Source organism: Aethalodelphis obliquidens, unplaced genomic scaffold, assembly GCF_003676395.1.
Source record: "Aethalodelphis obliquidens isolate GAN/ISIS:26980383/991018 unplaced genomic scaffold, ASM367639v1 scaffold30, whole genome shotgun sequence".
Lineage (NCBI taxonomy): Eukaryota > Metazoa > Chordata > Mammalia > Artiodactyla > Delphinidae > Aethalodelphis > Aethalodelphis obliquidens.
Window position 1 is genome coordinate 11,959,628 of NW_020837974.1, and position 18,960 is coordinate 11,978,587.

Consider the following 18,960-nt stretch of genomic DNA (forward strand, 5'->3'; position numbering starts at 1 on the left):
ATATCACAGTTCATTCATCTGTTGATGTACATTTTTTTTTTTTCCAGTTTTAGGCTATAACAAAGCTGATATGAGCCTTCATGGGCAAATCTTTATGTGGGCATGTGTTTTTATTTCCTTGGGGAAATACCTGAGAGTAGAATGGTTGGAGCATATGGTAGGTATACTTTGAACTTTTAAAGAAACAGCCAACCAATTTTTAAAGTGGCTGTACCATTTTACATTTCTACCAGGAGTATATGAAAGTTCCTCAACATCCTTGTCCATACTTGAGATGGTCATGCTTTTTCATTTTAGCCGTTCTAATATGTATGTAGCGGTTACAATTTGCACTTCCCTAATGATGACTGTTGCTAAGAATCTTTTCATGTGTTTATTTGTCACCCATATATCTTCTTTCATTACGTATTGGCTTAAATTTTTTGTCCTTTTAAAAAATTGGGTTGTTTTCTTTTAATGTAGTTTTGAGAATTTAAAAGAATATATTCTAGATACAAAACTTTTATCAGATATACACTTTGGAAATATTTTTTCTGTTCTGTGGCTTGTATCTTCATTTTCTTAACAGTGTCTTTTGAAGAGCAGTAGTTCTCATTTTTGATGAGGTATAATTTATCAAGTTGTTCTTTTCTGGATTGTGCTTGTGGTATCTTATCTGAAAAATCTTCGCCTAACCCAGGGTTACAAAAGTTTTCTTCTAGACATTTTTTAGTTTTAGGTTTTACACCTAGGTTAATGATACATTTTGAGTTAATGTTCCTAATTAGATTGAGATATGGATCAAATTATACATATCTGTTTTGCATATGGATATCTACTTGTTCCATCAACATTTGTTAAAAAGATTATAATTTCTCCACAGAATTGTTTTTGCACTTTTGCTGAAAACCAGTTGTCCCTATATCAATAGGTCTATTTCTGGACTCTCTATTCTGTTGATCTGTTTCTCTATTTTTATGACAATACAGGGCTGCAATTTTAATCCAACGTGAAGTATAGCAATAGAAAGCACCTTACTTGCTTCTTGCCTAACACATTTTAGAGTAATAGCTCACCGATTTGCACGAGTTCTGGGATCCTTTCTTAGATAATCTAACAGGTGGCAAAATGCCTGGCATATAGTAGGTATTTCGATTTTTGTTTTTAAAAGATGAAAACATGAGGGATTATTTTTTTGAATGCCATATTGATTATTTTATTTGTAAATTCCTATAAGTCTCCTGTACTTACTAAAAAGTTTAGGTCCTGAAAGTCTGTTCATAAGTCCGTTTGTTCAAACGGACTTAGGTTTAGGTTTAGGTCCTAAATGTAAAAGTTTAGGTCCAAATGACTTAGGTTTAGGTTTAGGTTTAGGTTTAGGTCCTAAATGTAAAAGTTTAGGTCCAAATGACTTAGGTTTAGGTCCTAAATGTAAAAGTTTAGGTCCAAAGTGGGGGACCACTGTGAACATATCCATGTAGAGTTAAGTTTTAAAAGCGCTGTTATGTTTTGTTTCTCTAATTTTCACTTCTTATTATCACTGTAAACCCTTTTACTTCTTTTGCACTTAAGAGAAGTATTGGAATCAGTGTTTGTAAAGCCATTCAAAAACAGATACAAATGCAATATAATAAACCAAGAAAGGACTTGACAGACTAAAATGACAGCACACAGCTGATAATGTCTTGTGATGGTAACAGAGAAAGCACTTTTTCTTCTTCTCCGGGCTTCTTATTTTCTTTGCAAATCCCTAAGATCAAAGAACTAATAGAAGAGGTTCTGCTTAGATTGCACCCCTCTTTCACACATGTATGTACACTTGGGCACATGCAGGCACACATATTTGTAAGTGATGGGCTGCCCTCACACTAGTTTGGCTGGAAAAATCAGATGGAGGCTCTCTTTCTAAAACCTATTTCATGCAAGGCAAGCGAATCGTGCCCTCATTTGCTGTTGTCTCTGACTTCACCTCTAATCAGCAAATGGAGCTGTGCAGCCTACACAGGGTTCATCTGCAATTCGCTGCTCTCCCTTAGTTGGTGCAACACCGAACCATTTCATTTTGAACTTTAAGAGTGGCAGAGGAAGCCTTTAGTGGAAGATTGTAATTTAGGAGAAAGGAAAGTCAAGAGCAAGATCGCCTATTTTGAAGAAAGGCTGGGTGTTGGAGGAGATTGCCTTGGTGAGTCGGTCTCTGAGCCTCCCTCTCAGCATATGCACTGCTGTGGCCATGCCCTCCATCACCAGTGACCTAAAAAATCACATAATTTTAACTATTCAAGAAACCTGTTCCCCACCTGTTGTACATAGCCTGTGCACTTACCCCCTCTATTGCCAGAAAATATGTCTAAATCATTTTACCTCCCAGCTAGCCTTCTGTTGTTGGCTGGTTGGCTTTCTTCTTCTGTGATTGTCAAATGAATGCCTTAAAGCATTTTTTCCAGATCTCTTCCTTATCCTCCTGCCCCCGTCCCTTGCTAGTGTGCTAAATGCTTCCCTTGCTGAGTATGGGGCATAGTCATCTTATTTTCAAAAACCACTGTAGATAGTTCTGATAGACATTAATTTTCTTTGGGAAACATGGTAACGACGCAACAGGCCTTTGAAAATTGCCATTCATCGATCCTAAAAAGTTATTGTATAAACCAGACAATCTTTCTTCTTATATTGAAGCAGTACTTTATAGGCTGCCCAAGTTTCTTTAAGGAACTTCTTAAATTAGTTGCTGATAATTTGTTGGTGGATGGATATATGCACATATACACATGCATATAATCATGTGTGCAACTCCTCTTTAGAATGTTATAAGGTGAGTAGTTTATAAGCTATTTGTCTTTGAGTCTCATTGCTTACAATGGACAGTTTTTGTCATTTCACCCCCAAGACAGCCATTGAGAAATGAAGTGATTATTTTACTTGATACACAGTAAACAGTCTGTATAGGTTTATAGAGGAAACAAACAAATAGCAGCCTGGTTTTTTCAGGAACTGTTCCAAAGGGTCTATGCAGTAATTTTATAAATAAAACTGTATCTTTGAAAGTATAAAGATACTCTCTAAAGATAATCTTTGAAAACCCCTTATGTAATAAAAACTTTTAAAAGACTACATTCTTTACCTCTTAAGCTACCACCTCTATACACATATTGATCCTCTCTTTCTTCCTCTCTTCCCCTCTTCCCCTCAGACAGTCTCCAGAGTTGAAAATCTCAATATTAATTGCAGCTGAGATGATTGTATTGCTGCTGCTAAGACTTCAGCAGGTCTCTAACAAGCTAATGTCACCGCATGGGGTCCATTTGCTCTGTGTAGCTATTCTGTGGTGCAGTGAGAATGCCTTGATTAATATGCTACATGAAAATAAAATGGATTTAGAAAAAATTATACCATACTCTCATAAATATTAATTCACATTTGTATGGAATTGCACATAATTTTCAATATACTTTGGAGCACCTTCAGTATGAAAAGAAGATTTGGTCTCTGAAGAGAATGGCATAATTTTTTTCTAAAAGCACAGCTGATACATTATTAAATATCATTTGTTTATTAACCCTATACTCTACATCCATATGATGTAGGGCAGTAGGTGGACAGTGTGACAAAGAAAGGTGTTTTTTTCAGCCTGTGGGGAGTTTATGTATTACCCTTAGAAGTGGTACAATTTAATCATATTATACAGAAGCAGTCCACAGTGGGACTCACCTGGCTGCTTCTGCTAGTGTTGCCATTATACCTGAGTGTTTTTTCATGATAGCTGACTAAATTGGTTACATTTGAGGCCAAATTCTGAGCAGATGTCTGACATAGCTGACCGTGGTAGTGGACATTGGACAAAGCAATAAACATAGCAGATATTTGTTGAACGTTTGTCATCGGTTAGGCATAGTGTGCAAGGTTCTGAGACTGGAATTAATGGCCACGTGTACTTGCTTCGATCTCACCTTGTCCTCTAAACACTTCCTCACCACATCTTCATTGCCTTGGGAGACCTGCCTCTTCAGTGGCAGAGAGTAAATCATCTGCAGTGGAAGCAGCTAGAAGTTAGACCAGAAGCTACTCATTTGCCTTGTAGGATTATTATTTTTGATGTGTTCTTGCCCCAGAGATAAGGCCCTTCTCCTTTTCTGGGGCTTCTTGCTATTTGCTGTGGTCCTTCCTGTGTGCCAGCAGTGCCTGCTTATTTGGGTTTCTTGGTTTCTTGCTTCTATCAGCATTTCTAGCTTGCTTCACTCACTCTGTGTTAGAGACAGCTTGAGATATTATTAAGTCACTATTGTGGTTTATAGGGTTGGATATTTTAGTTGTATTATTTATTTAGCAAGCATAATTTGACCATCTATTACTTGCCTGGCTCTGTAAGTGAAGCACTGGGATTACTGATACTTAGTACCGACCTTATTCTTTCAAAGAATCATGCTACCAGCTGCCTCAGGGCTTTTGCACAAGCTGTTCTCTCTGCCCAGACTTTCAGATCTAGGTCAAATGGCAGTCATCTCCTCAGCAACAACCCCCTCCTCTGGACTAGACCATTTTCCCCAGTTTTAGCGCCCTGTTAGCTTTCCTTTAGAGCAGTTAGTTCAGTTTGCAATTATATATTTGTGTGATTTGATTAGTATCTGTCCCCTAAATTCTAAGTTCCATGATGTGGGGATTTTTCTCCCACACAATTGTTTTCCAGCGCCTGCAGGGAAGTGCTAAGTTTGTACTTGGAATATACTGGGTGCACAAAAAACATTTGTTGAATGAGTGGAGACCTGAGAACAGTGCTTTGCATTACAGAATAGTCTCCCTGAACTGGCAGCCACTGGGAAGGGTTCTTGAGCTAGAAAAGGAAGAGGAGTAGAAGGGTGGGCTTTTGAGGCCAAGGCAAAGCAGATGTAAAGGTCCAAGGTCCCCAAATAATGGCCGTGGCTGAATTGGGAAAGACATCAAGGAGCACCGTGTGTGTCAAGTCGGAAGTGCTGAGGTAGACTAGATAGATAACTGCTCCAAGAATACTGACTATGAAGGAGAGGAAAGAGAGAGTGGTATTTTGAGAATGAGAAATGGATGAAGGGGAATGTTTGTTTTTACTTTATTTTTTATTTTATTTAAAAAATACATTATTTTATTTTGGGCTGTGTCGGGTCTTAGTTGCGGCAAGCGGGATCTTTCATTGCAGCACGCATGCCCAGTAGTTGCGGTGTGTGGGCTCAGAGCGCATGGGCTCTGTAGTTGCAGCACGTGGGTTCTCTAGTTGTGGCATGCGAGCTCAGTAGTTGCAGTGCGTGGGCTTAGTTGCCCCACGGCATGTGGGAACTTAGTTCCCCGACCAGGGGTCAAACCCGTGTCCCCTGTGTTGGAAGGCAGATTCTTAACCACTGGACCGCTAGGGGAGTCCGTGGTTTTACTTTATTTTTATATGTGTGTTTAGGACCACAGAAGCTGAGAAATTGTGTGCAGATGAGGCTCCAGGAAGGAACATTTTCAGTGTAAAGAGGAACATATCTATTCATTAACAAATGATTGAGTGCCAAATCATTTTAATGTTATTGCTTAATGTGTACATTTCTCAGGGTTCTAAGGACTTTCACACATATTGTATCAGGTCATATCTGAGTCCATTTTGCATATGGGCTCAGAGTTGCAGTGACTTACTCCAAGTTTCATAATGAATAATGTCAGCGTCAGAGCTCAAACCCGTCTTTTGGTATCTCAGGATGTCCTGACCTGCCTCAAGGCACAGAACTCACCTATGTCATGTGGCCTGAAATGCTTGCCTGTAGTTCCTACAGGTGCTGCTCCCTATTCCAGAACATCCATGATCCTTCTCCCACCCTCCCCCATCCCCCAGCCACACACAGGAATAAATGAAAAGTTGCTGTTGATCTTGGTGATAATATGGTTGTTACATTTTCAAAGAAGATGAGAATTAAGGATGCTCAGAGGAACTTGTGGTAAAAATATAATGCATTAAGGAAACATTTTAATCATGTGAATTGACAGTTTCTTTCTTGCTGGCTCACATCCACCTGGCCCTGGTATGTTCAGTCTTGTGCTGATTTTTTTGAATTGCGCATGCACTTAGTACTCCTTTTCTGAAACGTAATTGATGTACCATCTTGGGAAGTGAGTGTATTAAGCCTCCTCAGGGAATAGCATGCGCTGGACCTAGTGCAGAGCCAGATGGAAAGCTACTATCCCAGGCAGCAGTGAAAGCACTTTTAATGGACAGATACTTTGTGCTTTGTTGAGCTTTTTTTTCCGCAACAAGAATAGAAAGTATATATTTGTGGCATTAAGGAGTCAGAAAAATTGAGAGCCATGTTTCTTAGTTTTAGGTAGTCTCATACCGCACTTTCTTGCCTTTATTTACTCCCTCCCTTCTAGAAACCCCATTTAGCCTCTGTTTTGGGTGTGACGCTAACTACCTATGTAACCACCACTTTCCTTTCCTTCTCTTTTTTTCTACAGAAAGATGTAGCACTTAAGCCTCAGGAACGCGTGGAGAAACGCCAGACCCCTCTGACCAAGAAGAAACGGGAAGCACTTACCAACGGCTTGTCCTTTCACTCCAAGAAGAGCAGACTCAGCCACCCACACCACTACAGCTCAGACCGGGAAAATGACCGCAATCTCTGCCAGCACCTCGGGAAGAGAAAGAAAATGCCGAAGGGACTCAGACAGGTGAGGAAGCTTAGGGTTTGTTCATTCCTGTGGCTGCTCTTCCTCAGGTGCCTGCTTCTCTGTGATTCTTCCTAACAGGTGGAGAAGATATTATCCTTGCTGGGTGCCGGAGGGCTGCCCTGCACAGCTGTGTGTTTGCTTCTAAAAGAATATACCAAACCAAGCTCATTGTTTTTATCACAGTTTGAAACTTTAGCACAGTACCCTTTCAGTCACCTGTGCTCCGTGTAACAAAGCCTGTTGCTGGCGCTACTGGCCTTGAGGGCAGACTAACGGAAGTCTTGGTGATGGTCCAGGTAGACTGGCTTGCAGGGACAGATCCTCTGAGGTAAAACAAAGGAAACAGGCAGATTTGTTCAAATACACTGTGTATCTCAAGGTTCTCAGGTGCTAAAAATGGTTATTTGCATGCAGGCAGTACCCTGCGTAAGATTTATGTTTTCCAGGGAAGCCCAAATACTGTGGCATGTGGGAGAGCACTGGAAGAAATGAGTTTGCCTTTTGGTTCTTCAGGTGTCCTCCACAGCCTATAATTCAGGACTGTCTTTGTGATCTGCTGATTGTATGAAAGTCTGGTAGTGGGGCTTACTGGGCTGTTTAATAATTAGGTTTCAGTGATCCACAAGAAAATACAGCTCTTGGCATTTGGGGAGCCTTTCTGCCTGTGGAAATCCCCATATGAGATAGATTAATAATGAGAAATGAAGCTGTTTATAGCAATTTTTCAGCACAAATCCGGAGGCTTTAGCACCTGCTGAGTTGCCTGTGTCCTGGGTGTGTTTTGCTTGTTTTTGGAGGGACCTCTGGGTGGGATTGACTATCACTTGAAGGAAGCAGAGGAAGGGAGTGTGGTTCACAGAGCAGGTGCTGCTCATTAGAAGCTGAACAGGTAATTCCTAGTTTGCAGATGTTTCTCTGCAGAGGGAAGAGATCGAGGATCAGACAAAACAGTGGTTCTAAAACCTCACAGATCACTAGAATCATATCATGAGCCTTATTAAACACACACTCTAGCTCTACCCTAGAACCTGATGAACCAGAATCGCTAGGGGTTTAGGCACAGAAGTTTGTCATCTCAAATTTCCTATTTGATAATGGTCAAGCCAGTTTGGAAATTTTTCTTATAAAGAATCAAGAATATATTTTTGGTGATGAATTTCAGTTAAAAGATTTGAAAGATCAAAGTCCTTAATAAGATTTAGTGTGCAGTTTGGTGTCAGAATGGAACTTGATGGGTAAACTTCTGAGAAAATACCTACAGTGATGGATTTCAGCATGGACCGAGGAGGATCTCAGGGAAGCATCCCCAACTCTGACGCACATGGCGGTTTTTCTTTGTCCTGAAATGAAATGCCAGGTTAGAGTTATAATGGTTATTATTAACATTTATCTGATGCACAGCACGGTACAGTCGTTCAGTGAGGGAGTTTGTGTGGTTTAATCTACAATATTCACAACAACCCTGGTTAGTAGATGGTATTATGGTTCCTTTACAGATGGGAAAACTGGGGCTTAAAGTGACTTGTCTGAGGCCACTTAACAGTGAGGTACAGAGCTAGGGTTTAGACCCAGATTTCTCTGCCTTTCTCTGTTTTCCCTGTATATTCTGCTTCCCTTGTTTGAGATAAGGACTCCAAGTCGTGGGATGCAGGGAGTCTACAAGTATTTTTAGAAACTACATGAGTTGGTTTGGTCAGAGGGAGTGATTGTGGTCATATAAATGGCCTATGAAAGCTCAAGAAGAAAACAGGATAAACTATCAAGTACAGAGAACAGAGAAAGAGCTTGGAAAGTTGAAGGCAACCACATTTAGATGAAGATTTAAAAAAAAAAAAACTTTTTTTTTTCTTTTTTTTTTGACAGAGAGTGGGGTGAGGGAGGAAGGGCTGTGTTCTATAAAAGATAGTTTTCCTGTGGTATTTGTGACTTCCAACTCATGCCTCTCCATGTGAGATATGTAGCAAATGGAGAGAGGTTGCAGTGTAACCACTGCCTCTCCAACAGGGTGGGAGGAGGGCTTCTTATCCTTTCAGACAAGAAATCAATTTAATTCTGAGCTTACACACAGCTGTGGTTCCTCATCCTTGACTCTCTTACTCCCATACTTGATCTGACTTTTCTGTTCTCTGTCTTCGAAATCCTTCTTTCTACTCTGTCCTCTAGTGAAAGAGTTTATGATCTTACAAGGCAAGGACTTGTATGTCTCAAATTCGAGTAGCTTTTTGGTCTTAATTATCCATCTTCTGGTACTAATGATATTTGAAATCAGAGCTATCCTTATTTCAGGGAAAATATTTGAAAAGCAATTAGTTTGACTTACTTTTTATGAATCATGGAGAAGGAAAGAATGAATCGTATCTTTGGCCTATGTAAGAGTTTTAAAAATAAGTGGTGTTTTCTTATCTTCAGTGTTGATGCCAGAGTATACTATCCAAGTGTTATTTTTTTAGTAGGAAGGGAAACAGAAGTTGATAATTGAGGTAAAGCTGTAATACTTTCATTTATAGTATTCCTAGCATCATATGTGCTATTATGAAACCCTGAACAAATCACTGTCTGTTGCTGCCCATCTGTAAAATGAGAGATTTGGATTAGAAGGTTTCTCAGTTCCGTGATTCTTTAAGTTTTTGAATAACACAGATATATAGTGTTGCTGAGGTCTGTAAAGGAAGACCATAGTAGGTCTGAAAGTATTCAGTTTTGGAGTCTGTAACTGGTTGGCTCTGTGAAGACATTAAAGGAGAGTGAAAAAAAAAAAGCTCCAGCTGAGCTTGCACCCATCCCGATGAAGCAGTATATTTTGCCCATGCTCTTCTCCATTTCCATACTGTTAAAAGAAAGTGTTCTAAGTAGTAACCACCCCAGTGGAACTTACTTGTTGGATTATGTTTTTAAGTATAAATACATACTGACTTAGAAGATGCTGAGCTGGCAACTGTCTTGTAAAATGGTTGCACTGTTTTATATGGCAAATTTGAATTTTCTTCTTAATTTCCAAAGGGGTTTTAAAAAATGAAGAAAGGAGTAAGTGTTATACAAAAGAGTACATGTCTTTCTGACCCCCTATGCTTATGTTTGTCCTACACAGAACTATTTGCTCATGATGTGAGTACTCAAACATTATATTAAAAAGTTTTGGCTCTCACTAATAAGGATATAGTAGGTTGTTTTTTGTTTTTTTTTTGTTTTTTCCTACTTTGACTTGGGAGCGGGAAAATCAAAACAGAGGTTGATAGGTCCTCTGCATAAGGATCTTTACTCTCTAACTGGGAAACCACTGAAGAGCATATTGAAGTCATGTGCTGCCAAACCGTCCAACCGACCGAGCCTTAACTTCCGCAGAAGGGTTTTGGGAAAACTTAACAACTCTGAGGACTTTGAGTTTAGTTTTCTTTCAGTATGTCTAACTTCTAGACCACAGGGGATGCTTTAAAAATTTAGTACTTTGTAGTTGAAAACACTGAGTGGAGGGGTTTTAAAAATAGAAAAGAGATGAGGAAAAGTTGATAAGGGTTCAGAGAACTCTCAGATTGGGCTCTGAGTGGATATTCCTAAATCTTCATTTAGTCCATAAGTCTGTCCCGTCTTTCTCTAGTATGAACTGAACCAGAGGAAATAGGCTTAAGTGAGCTAGGAGGAATTTTTAGGTTATATGAACTCTTCTAACTAACAGACACAAGGATGGATCATCAAAATAAATTCCAGAGTCTCCTTTCTAACTGAATTTTAAGTGCCAAAAAGCCATTCATGTAAGGACAGAATTTCCCAGAGAGAGGCAATCTATTGAGATAGCTTCTAGCCATAGGAGAACACTATTTGGGAGGAAAATAAAGGAATTCGGGAATATTTCAGGAGCCTGGCAGTTAGACTCTAACCTTGTTGGTGAGAATGGCTTATGTGGGAATTCCTTACGTGGTTTAAAAATCTTTGTACAAATTGATCTGGGTAGGTGTTGCTTGTAAGGAATGGAAATTTGCTCTTCTCTCTGAAAGTCTAGTATGGTGGAGTCAAACTTGTTGGAGGATTAATAGCTGACATTGTAGATATCAAAGATGTATACTGATTTCTAGGAAGAGGAGGGATTGATCCCAGTGCCAAGTCTTTAGAATTAGAGCTCTTGTTTAAAGCTTTGCGTGGTGGCTGTGTCTGCTTTGTGTATTGGCATTGCATGTTCGCCTTATTTGGAGTAAGTGGTTGTGTTGGTCAAGGGCCCAGGTGACTAAGCCACCAGCTGAGCTTGCACCCATCCTGATGAAGGAGTATATCTTGCCCGTGCTCTCCTTTGAGAGCATTTACTACCAGAGGCGGATCCTTTATTTCAGTGGACTCACTCAGATTGTCGGAAGGCTTCTTGGTGACATTTGTTACTAGTAGAAATTAACTTGTGAAGGAGGATTTATAATGGAAAACTTTGATTAAGCAGACCCAGTTCAAGTCACATTGCTGAAGACCTTCTAATTAGTTCTGGGTGGAAATCTAGGCTGAAATCACACAGGTATTCATCCAGTTTGACGCTAGAGCCTACAGGTTTCTGGAAATCAGAGCATTTGAAACACTAATGTAATTAGGTGTTATACTTTAGTAATGAAAAGGCATGCACTTTGCTAGGTGCTCTTTCATAAATACATTTGTTATAATGATTAAATGACTGAAGGTATACTGAGCTGGTATCAAGAAATGTGAGCTGCAGTTAAATCGTTTTTACTTCATACTTCAGAGTTTCAAGTTTAATGTGTTAATTGGGATTTCATTTGCTTTTTAAAAATTGTGTAATCATGAGAAGGTTACAAATTGAGGTATTAAAGAAAATTCTTTATTTTTCCTGCTGATGCATTTAAGTTGGACACTACTTCTCTCCCTTTGCCAAAACTACAGAAATAAGAATAAAAACATATAAGGAAAGACTGGGAGCAGGAGTGGGGAAGGAGATTGGCTTATAATTGCTCTTGGAATCGTCATTGACTTGAAATAAGGATAAGATGCCAGTTTTTAACATCTGGTTTTTGAGAAACCTCCAACCCAGGCCGATCTCTTTTCAGAATTAGTTGTGTATTATATTGGAGGTATTTGTTTGGTATTTGGAAACGTGCAACTATTATAACAACAGATTATGTGAAGGTTTTTGGTTCCCCCCCCCCTTGGGCTTTAGAAGCAGTGAGTTTATATTTTGAGTTACAGAATTTTTGTTTTGTGTCTTTTTTTTAAAAAAAATATTTATTTATTTATTTTTGGCTGTGTTGGGTCTTCGTTTCTGTACGTGGGCCTTCACTAGTTGCGGCGAGCGGGGGCCATGCTTCATTGCAGTGCCCGGGCCTCTCACTGTCGCGGCCTCTCTTGTTGCGGAGCACAGGCTCCAGACGTGCAGGCTCAGTAGTTGTGGCTCACGGGCCCAGTTGCTCCACGGCATGTGGGATCCTCCCAGACCAGGGCTCGAACCCGTGTCCCCTGCATTGGCAGGCAGACTCTCAACCACTGTGCCACCAGGGAAGCCCCTGTTTTGTGTCTTTTGACCCCGTACATTGTTGTCTGGGATATATTCTGTTGGCCCTGCATGTTGGTAAGAGTGAGCATAAATATCACTTGACTTCTGTGAGACAGATGTTTGAAGTGAGGTGGCCAGTAATACATTTTATCTCAAGTGATGTATATAACTCTTAATTAAAATTTAGTAAAAATTGACCAAAAAGAGGACATAGCGCATTGACTACCATCTCATAAAATAAAACCCATAGAGAGAAAATAGGCTGAATTGGAAAAGGAGCTACAATTAAAAGAATGGGCAGTAACTCAGCTCCAATGATCCTGAGACCTATAGAAATTGTTTAATAAAACAGTGACATACACTAATCCCAAAGTAGGAATTTGTTATACATATGTGTGTGTGGAGTTTTATTAAGGGCCATTTAAATATACTATGTATTCTTAGAGGAGTAAGATGGGCAGTGACAGAAATCATTCTCAACTCTACCTACTGTAAATTCCTACAATACTGGTGATTGAAGGGTGAGGCAGCATGTTTTTCTCTTTACAAGATTTAGACACTACACTTCGGATACTTGATGAAGGTAGACAGACTCCCTTTATTTATATTAAAATTGCATTCTGTGTTAATTTAATGGTAGCTTTTCCCTCTCTGAAGATACAGTGTTGTCTGCATGTGGCCAGATCTTAGCTACAGAACGTGAAATAAGCCTCCATGTTTTCTGCATTCTAATCTCCACTTACAGCAGTCCCATCTCCACACAAGTCTGTACATGACAGGTAATGAGTGGGAGGTGGGAGTGGGTAGGTGGCTGTGTGGTTTGCAGTGGTGTCAGTTGGGGAGCTGAACAGATGGTTGTGATAGCCACGTGTTGCGAGATTCCCGTGGGAGTTGATGGTGGTGACAGGCGACTCACAATGTGCTATTTACAGTTTGGGTTTACAGTCTTTCAGTGACATCTGAATGCTCTTTAGCAACTGCTTTCATTACTGCCTTTCGAGGAGCTGCTAATTGAAAATGAAATTGTGGGTGGGCTTTAAGGCAGGCCCAGGCAACTCTGTGTGGTAAATGTTACTTGAGAACTGTTGGATGTTTTAAGGCCCAATTTGTAATTCTTCTTCCAAGGAGGAAAAGCTAAAGGTGCGTTTGAAGATTCGGTATGTGCACATAGGCAGAGCCGAATGCCTCATCCTGCCCAGAGAGCCAAATGTGGACTCACTGGGCTGGAAAACAAGCCATCTGCCCAGGGCTCACCTTTGTATGGTTTCCTTTAAATGTGTCTAACCGTGTAAGGTTCTTATTTTAAACCTGCTAACATCTTGTAATTGCCATGGGTTTTTTTTTGTAGGACAGCATCCTTCTTTCTTCCTCTGCTGTCTGTATAGTTACTGTGCAGGAGAAAGTGATGATCTGATCTCTTGAACTTTGAGATAGTATATTCAAGGTCTTGCATACAGCTTTTCTTCCTGTAAACCTTTTCCTATCATACAATTCTGTTGAAGGCAGTTGGGGCCTCCAAGAACAATGAGGGCAGAGGAGGATGGAGGATTAGATTGGACCTTGTGGATGATGTTCTTGATTCTCGTACGGCTGCCTCCAGCTGCGGGATTGTCATTTGTACCTCATCTTCAGAGTTTGTTAGCTAAAGCATCAGTAGCATTTCTGAAATGGTAGCTTTTGTAAGTGTTTACATGTTGAATTGTTTTTTTGCCCATACTCAAAATAGCTTTGCACGGAGAAATCTTGTGCTGAACAAGGAATGACCTCCCTCTTGGAAGTGCTGTTAGCTTTCTTTTTAATTAAATATGAAGATAGTTACAACATTACTGCATTCTTTTTAGCTTTCCCTTGAACATTTCAGTGAATACTGTGAGACAAAACCATACTGAATTAGATGCTTTGTTTGATTAGGGCCGATATTTGCTTTTAGAGTCCCTGAGGGGCTGAGGGGACCTTGATGACACACCCCTTGCTGTACTTAACCCTCAGTCCCATTAGACCTGCTTTGCCACAGGAACCCAACTGTTTTAATGTGCTTGAGTTACTGCTGGGTCCTAATGATGTTTAAAAGACCCTAATTGGGTATTCTAAATGAATTCTGGAGCATTTTGTCTCTTGATGCAAGACGTGATGATTTTGTACCAAGCAATATAACAGAGTTCTTTCAGGAGCTCAGGGTCTTTTCACACCTAGAGGTGTGTGTCCATATACTAGTGCTCACAAACACACACACAGGAGCAGAAACCAAAATGGCTCAAAAACTCAGGCCAAGTCCTGTCCGGGCCCGCCTGGTGTCTTTCAGGAGGCCCGACAAGCTCTGCCATGGGGCCTGCGGAAACACTTGACCTGCATTCATTGATCACAGCTCTGCAGAAGCTGCCACTTCTCCTGTGCCTCTGCCTACAGTGATGCTGTTATTGCTGGTCATTCTGTGACCACTGTGCACCTGCGATTGCTCAGGAAGCACTCACGTCACTACATGTCTTGAAATCATGTAGTGCAAGGCTGGACGGTTCTAATTGCTAGTAATGGTTCTGAGTGGCTGAGATTGGCTGTGATTAGATTGAGAAGCAATTAGCTGCGTTTTATGGGTGGGAACATACAGAATAATGTTCCTCAAAGGGTGGTCTTCAGACCACCTATGTCAGAACAACCCTGGGGATTTTATTAACATGCAGATTTCCAGACAGCACCTCTGACTGGTGGAGCCACAGTCCCTGGGATGGGGGTCACAGTGTGACACCAAGTTCCTTAAGCAACCCCAGTGCAGGTGCTGCAAGAATCATACTTTTAGTAAACTGAATCGTGTTTTTTTTTTTTTTTTTAGAAAAGAGAAAGGGAACATTACTGTGCTATTTGCAAAACTTGTAACAAATCTTCAAGTTTTTAAACCATATCCTGTTTGAAATAATTTTATCAATACTAGGACCATATTCTCGTTCTGTATATTTACTAATTGAGTTCTTTTTCAAAATATTATTGGAAAAAAAAGAAATGTTTCTTCCGAATACTATAGACATTACATTATAAAAAAATGTTTTCAAAATGGCTGCTTTTTCGTAGCTCACTAGAATGTAGCCTCAGTAGAATAATTATGTTGTATTCTTCTCTCTTATACTCACAAGCTCCCTCAAAGAACACAGCTTTTTATACATCTGGTAACTGGAGTTTATTCATTACTCTTTCTTTCAGTTTCCTTGTTTTTTGGCTATACCATGCAGCATGCGGGGATCTTAGTTCCCTGACCAGGGATCAAACCTGTGCCACCTGCAGTGGAAGTGCGTAGTCTTAGCCACTGGACTGCCAGGGATGTCCCTTTTAGGTTCCTCTTATTGCTTTCTTCTTTCAGCACCACAGTGGTATTTTGCTCTTAAGGTTTATAAATTTTATGAATCCTCCATATTATAAAAATTGGTGGTATTCGGTGGCAGTATTGGGCGGCAGGTGTGAATTAAATCTGAAAGTACTGCCTAGGTATCAGTTGAGCCTAAAGACCATTAACTGTTTTCTTCATTAGTAAGAAAGCTTCAATATAATAAAATTTTATACTTGAATTTCTGGTTTGGGTTCCACAAATTCAAAAGGAAATATTTTCCTTCTAAAACCAGACAAAACAAAAGCCCTCAGAAGAAATTTTGTTTAAGTAGCAAAATGTAGATTTAGGATTTAACAGTTGCCTGAGGTGTGTCAACAGTGGGTAGCATTTGTTTTTTAATGCATTGCTATGAGACCAAAAATACTGTTCCCCTGGAGATGAGTGCAAAATGATCTCCTGAACAGTTGCTAATGAAATTATTGCACTGTATGAATAAGACTGTTGATAACAACTTCTGATGTAAAAAAATACTGTCATCAAATTTCTCTAAGAAATAATGAGGATGATGGGAAAAGCCCCTGCCTCTCAGATGAAATATAAAGCTGGGTAATGGGCCCAGCTCACATTGCTAGAAGGCTGAACGGTACTTTCTGAAACTTAAGCAGCCCACTTGCGTAATTTATCATCACCTGCCTCCTACCTCCTCGTATTAAAACTCTAAATTTATATTTCTCAAATGAATATGGCAGTGGGGAGGATTAGGGCAAGGCATTCGGGGGCTGTGATTATGTAGCTGTGTGTGAAGGGGGATATATTGGGATCATGTAGGGAGTCTATGCCAGCTGTCCCCTTGGTTCTCTAGGTAGAGTGAGGAGACAACTTGACATACCAGAGTACTGAGAGAGAAGGATATGGAGTTTAAAAAGCCTTTCCCTGATGATTCTGACCCCGCTCTTTTCTGCCTCCTCTTAAACCTGATGGCCCATCTTTCTTCTTCCTTTTCTATCTTGGAGCTTGTCTTCAGGCTAGACTTTCAGCTTTGGGGCTTTCATCTCACTCTCTCCTTCCCTTCAAATTATCTTGCTTGCTCCTCCACCCAGTCAGGATTGCATGGGAAGCCACTTAGATTTGCTCTTCAAGTTACAAAATGCCTTTGCCACCTGGTTCCTTGCTCCCTTGACCATGCTGGTCCTTTCCCCTGAACATTTATACTGACCATCTTACCTGGATTCTTAGCATAGTTCAGCATTGTTTTGCTCATTGCTGTTTACTCTCTTGTTCAAAAAGTTTCAGTGACCCTCCATAGCCAGTGAAATAAAATCAAAGCCCCCTTAGTGTAGGACCTCCTGGATCCCAAGTTTGTTTCAAATACCTTTCCAGCCTTGTCTCCCTCTTTCTGCTTTCCATAAACACCAAACCGTTGCTGCAGTTGCTGTTATTTGCAAGAGCCCTGTGTTTCCTCCACACTGCTAAGCCTGTGCTTATGCTGTTCCCTTCATTTGGGATGGCCTTCTTCAATAGTCATATTTATCTTTCAATGACTACTTCAAATCTACTTCTTCCTTGAAGCGTTTATCATCTTTTCTCTCTGAATTTCTCTCCGCACTTTCTTCAGAACTCCCATGATCCTCTGTTTATAACTAGGGTGACCCCAGAATTTATCACCTCATGTAGGACACTTCTGAGAGTGAAAGGAGGCACTATGAATAATTACCTTGGAACAATAAGCATAAATCAGGACTTCCTGGAAAACTAGGATTACACGGTCACTGTCTTTATAATTCACTTTTGACCTTTTTCATTTTGTACCCGGTTTTAGAGTTGGTGGAATACACATCCTTCTCCCCACCTAAAGTGAAGCTTCCTGAGGACATTACTCTGTGACACAACAAGGGGCCCAGGCTTGTGCTGCATGTAGGCAGTAAAACCCTTGAAACCCGTTTCGAGGTTATCCCTTCCTGGAAAACCTGAGATACCTTTCGTGTTTCCCGTTTCTGTTGTCGAGCCCTTGCAATCCATTCTCCATACAACCACCAGCATGAGCTTTTAAAAATATACATTTGATCATATTATTCCCAGATGTGAATCCGCTCAGTGTCTTCAAATTAAAATTCAGATTCCTATGGGCTCTAGTGCCTGGCTCTCCAGCGCTCTTTCTTCAGCTTCATGTCTTGCTCACTGGGTCCTGTCCCTCTGTCCTTCCTTCATTTCCTCCAACATGTCAAGCTCTCTCCCGCCTCAGGTACTTACACATGTTGTTCTCTCCACCCAAAGGGCTCTTCCCACTGCTCTTTGCATCATGGGCTCCTTCTCGTCTTTTAGGCTTGAGCTGAAATGTGAACTTCTCAAAGAGGCTTTTCCTGACCATAATGTTCACTCCAGGGTCTCCCTTTATTCCCTTCTCCTTTGCACCCACCTTTTTAGTTTCCTAACACTTAGCACAATTTATAATTACAGACTTTTCCATTCTGTATCCTTCTTTCTGCCCCTTCTGCTAGACTCCAGGCTCTGCTGAGGCAAAGTACCATAGCCATTTTCTCCACCATAGTGTTTCTAGCACATTGCCTGGCACATAGAAGGTGCTTCATAAATTAAGGTTGAATGATTGGAGGTTGGAATAATAATTATTTTTGCAATTGATGACATTGCTAATTGCACGCTCTTGTTGCATTCCAACGTTAATTGCTTACAGCAGAAAAAAAAGCCAATACAGTATGACCTTTGTTTTCCCTCTCTGGGGATATGAATGTAAAATGAGATACTGATGATCAGCAGATACACACCAGGCAAAGATTTAATCCAAGAAGTCACTGCCCTTCTGGTGGATGGCGTCTGCTGTTCTCCCATGGAATGTATCAGCAGTCTGTCGTCCCAGTGTCCTGCCCATCAGTATGGTGAAATTGCTACTGCAGCCAAGAAAAGCTGGCCCAGGGAAACTGCCGCATTCCAGTTTTCAGAGATCATCCCAAAGAGACTAGACAAGCAGCAGAGACAGAGGGGATGGTGGGTGGGAGTGAGGTGGAATTTTCTGAGTCCTCTTTTACATGCAAATATTTTGTGTGGGGTTCTCCTTTTTTACCATAAAAGTACAAACTATTTTTAGTATCAAAGCATGAATAGCATGTCTTTGCACTGTAAAATTATTGTCCCACATGCCCTGTGTCTAAAATATTTTGACTTTAGAAAAGAGTTTTGTGTCCCTTGTTAATTGGCCTAATTAATCCATTCTCCCCATAGCCGCTCTTTCGGCAAACATTGACTGAGCATTCTTTGTGTGCAAACCTTATATAAGAGACTCTGACATAACGGAAGGGATGCATAACCATGATAACTCTGCGCTTGATGCGTTCACAGCTTAGTAGATCCATCCTGACCTCATGGAGAGCTCTCAATGTAAGTGAGGCTGAGACTGGTGCATTAAGTGTAATTCAAAGGGAGACACGGTTGAGCATCTCTTAGAGAATGAATACCTTCAGACACGTGTACTAAAGTCCTTTTCGTTTCTTTCCCACCA

General features: G+C 40.5%; 1 protein-coding gene across 5 annotated transcripts in view; it reads left to right on the top strand.

The window, feature by feature from the left end:
• Positions 1-18,960, top strand: part of AUTS2 (activator of transcription and developmental regulator AUTS2) — a 1,119,937-nt gene that overhangs the window by 271,717 nt on the left and 829,260 nt on the right. For all 5 annotated transcript variants that reach the window (XM_027126203.1, XM_027126199.1, XM_027126201.1 and 2 more), the window contains exon 2: positions 6,436-6,648. In XM_027126203.1, the coding sequence (XP_026982004.1) occupies positions 6,436-6,648 (213 nt within the window). The remainder of the gene's footprint in view (positions 1-6,435; positions 6,649-18,960) is intronic.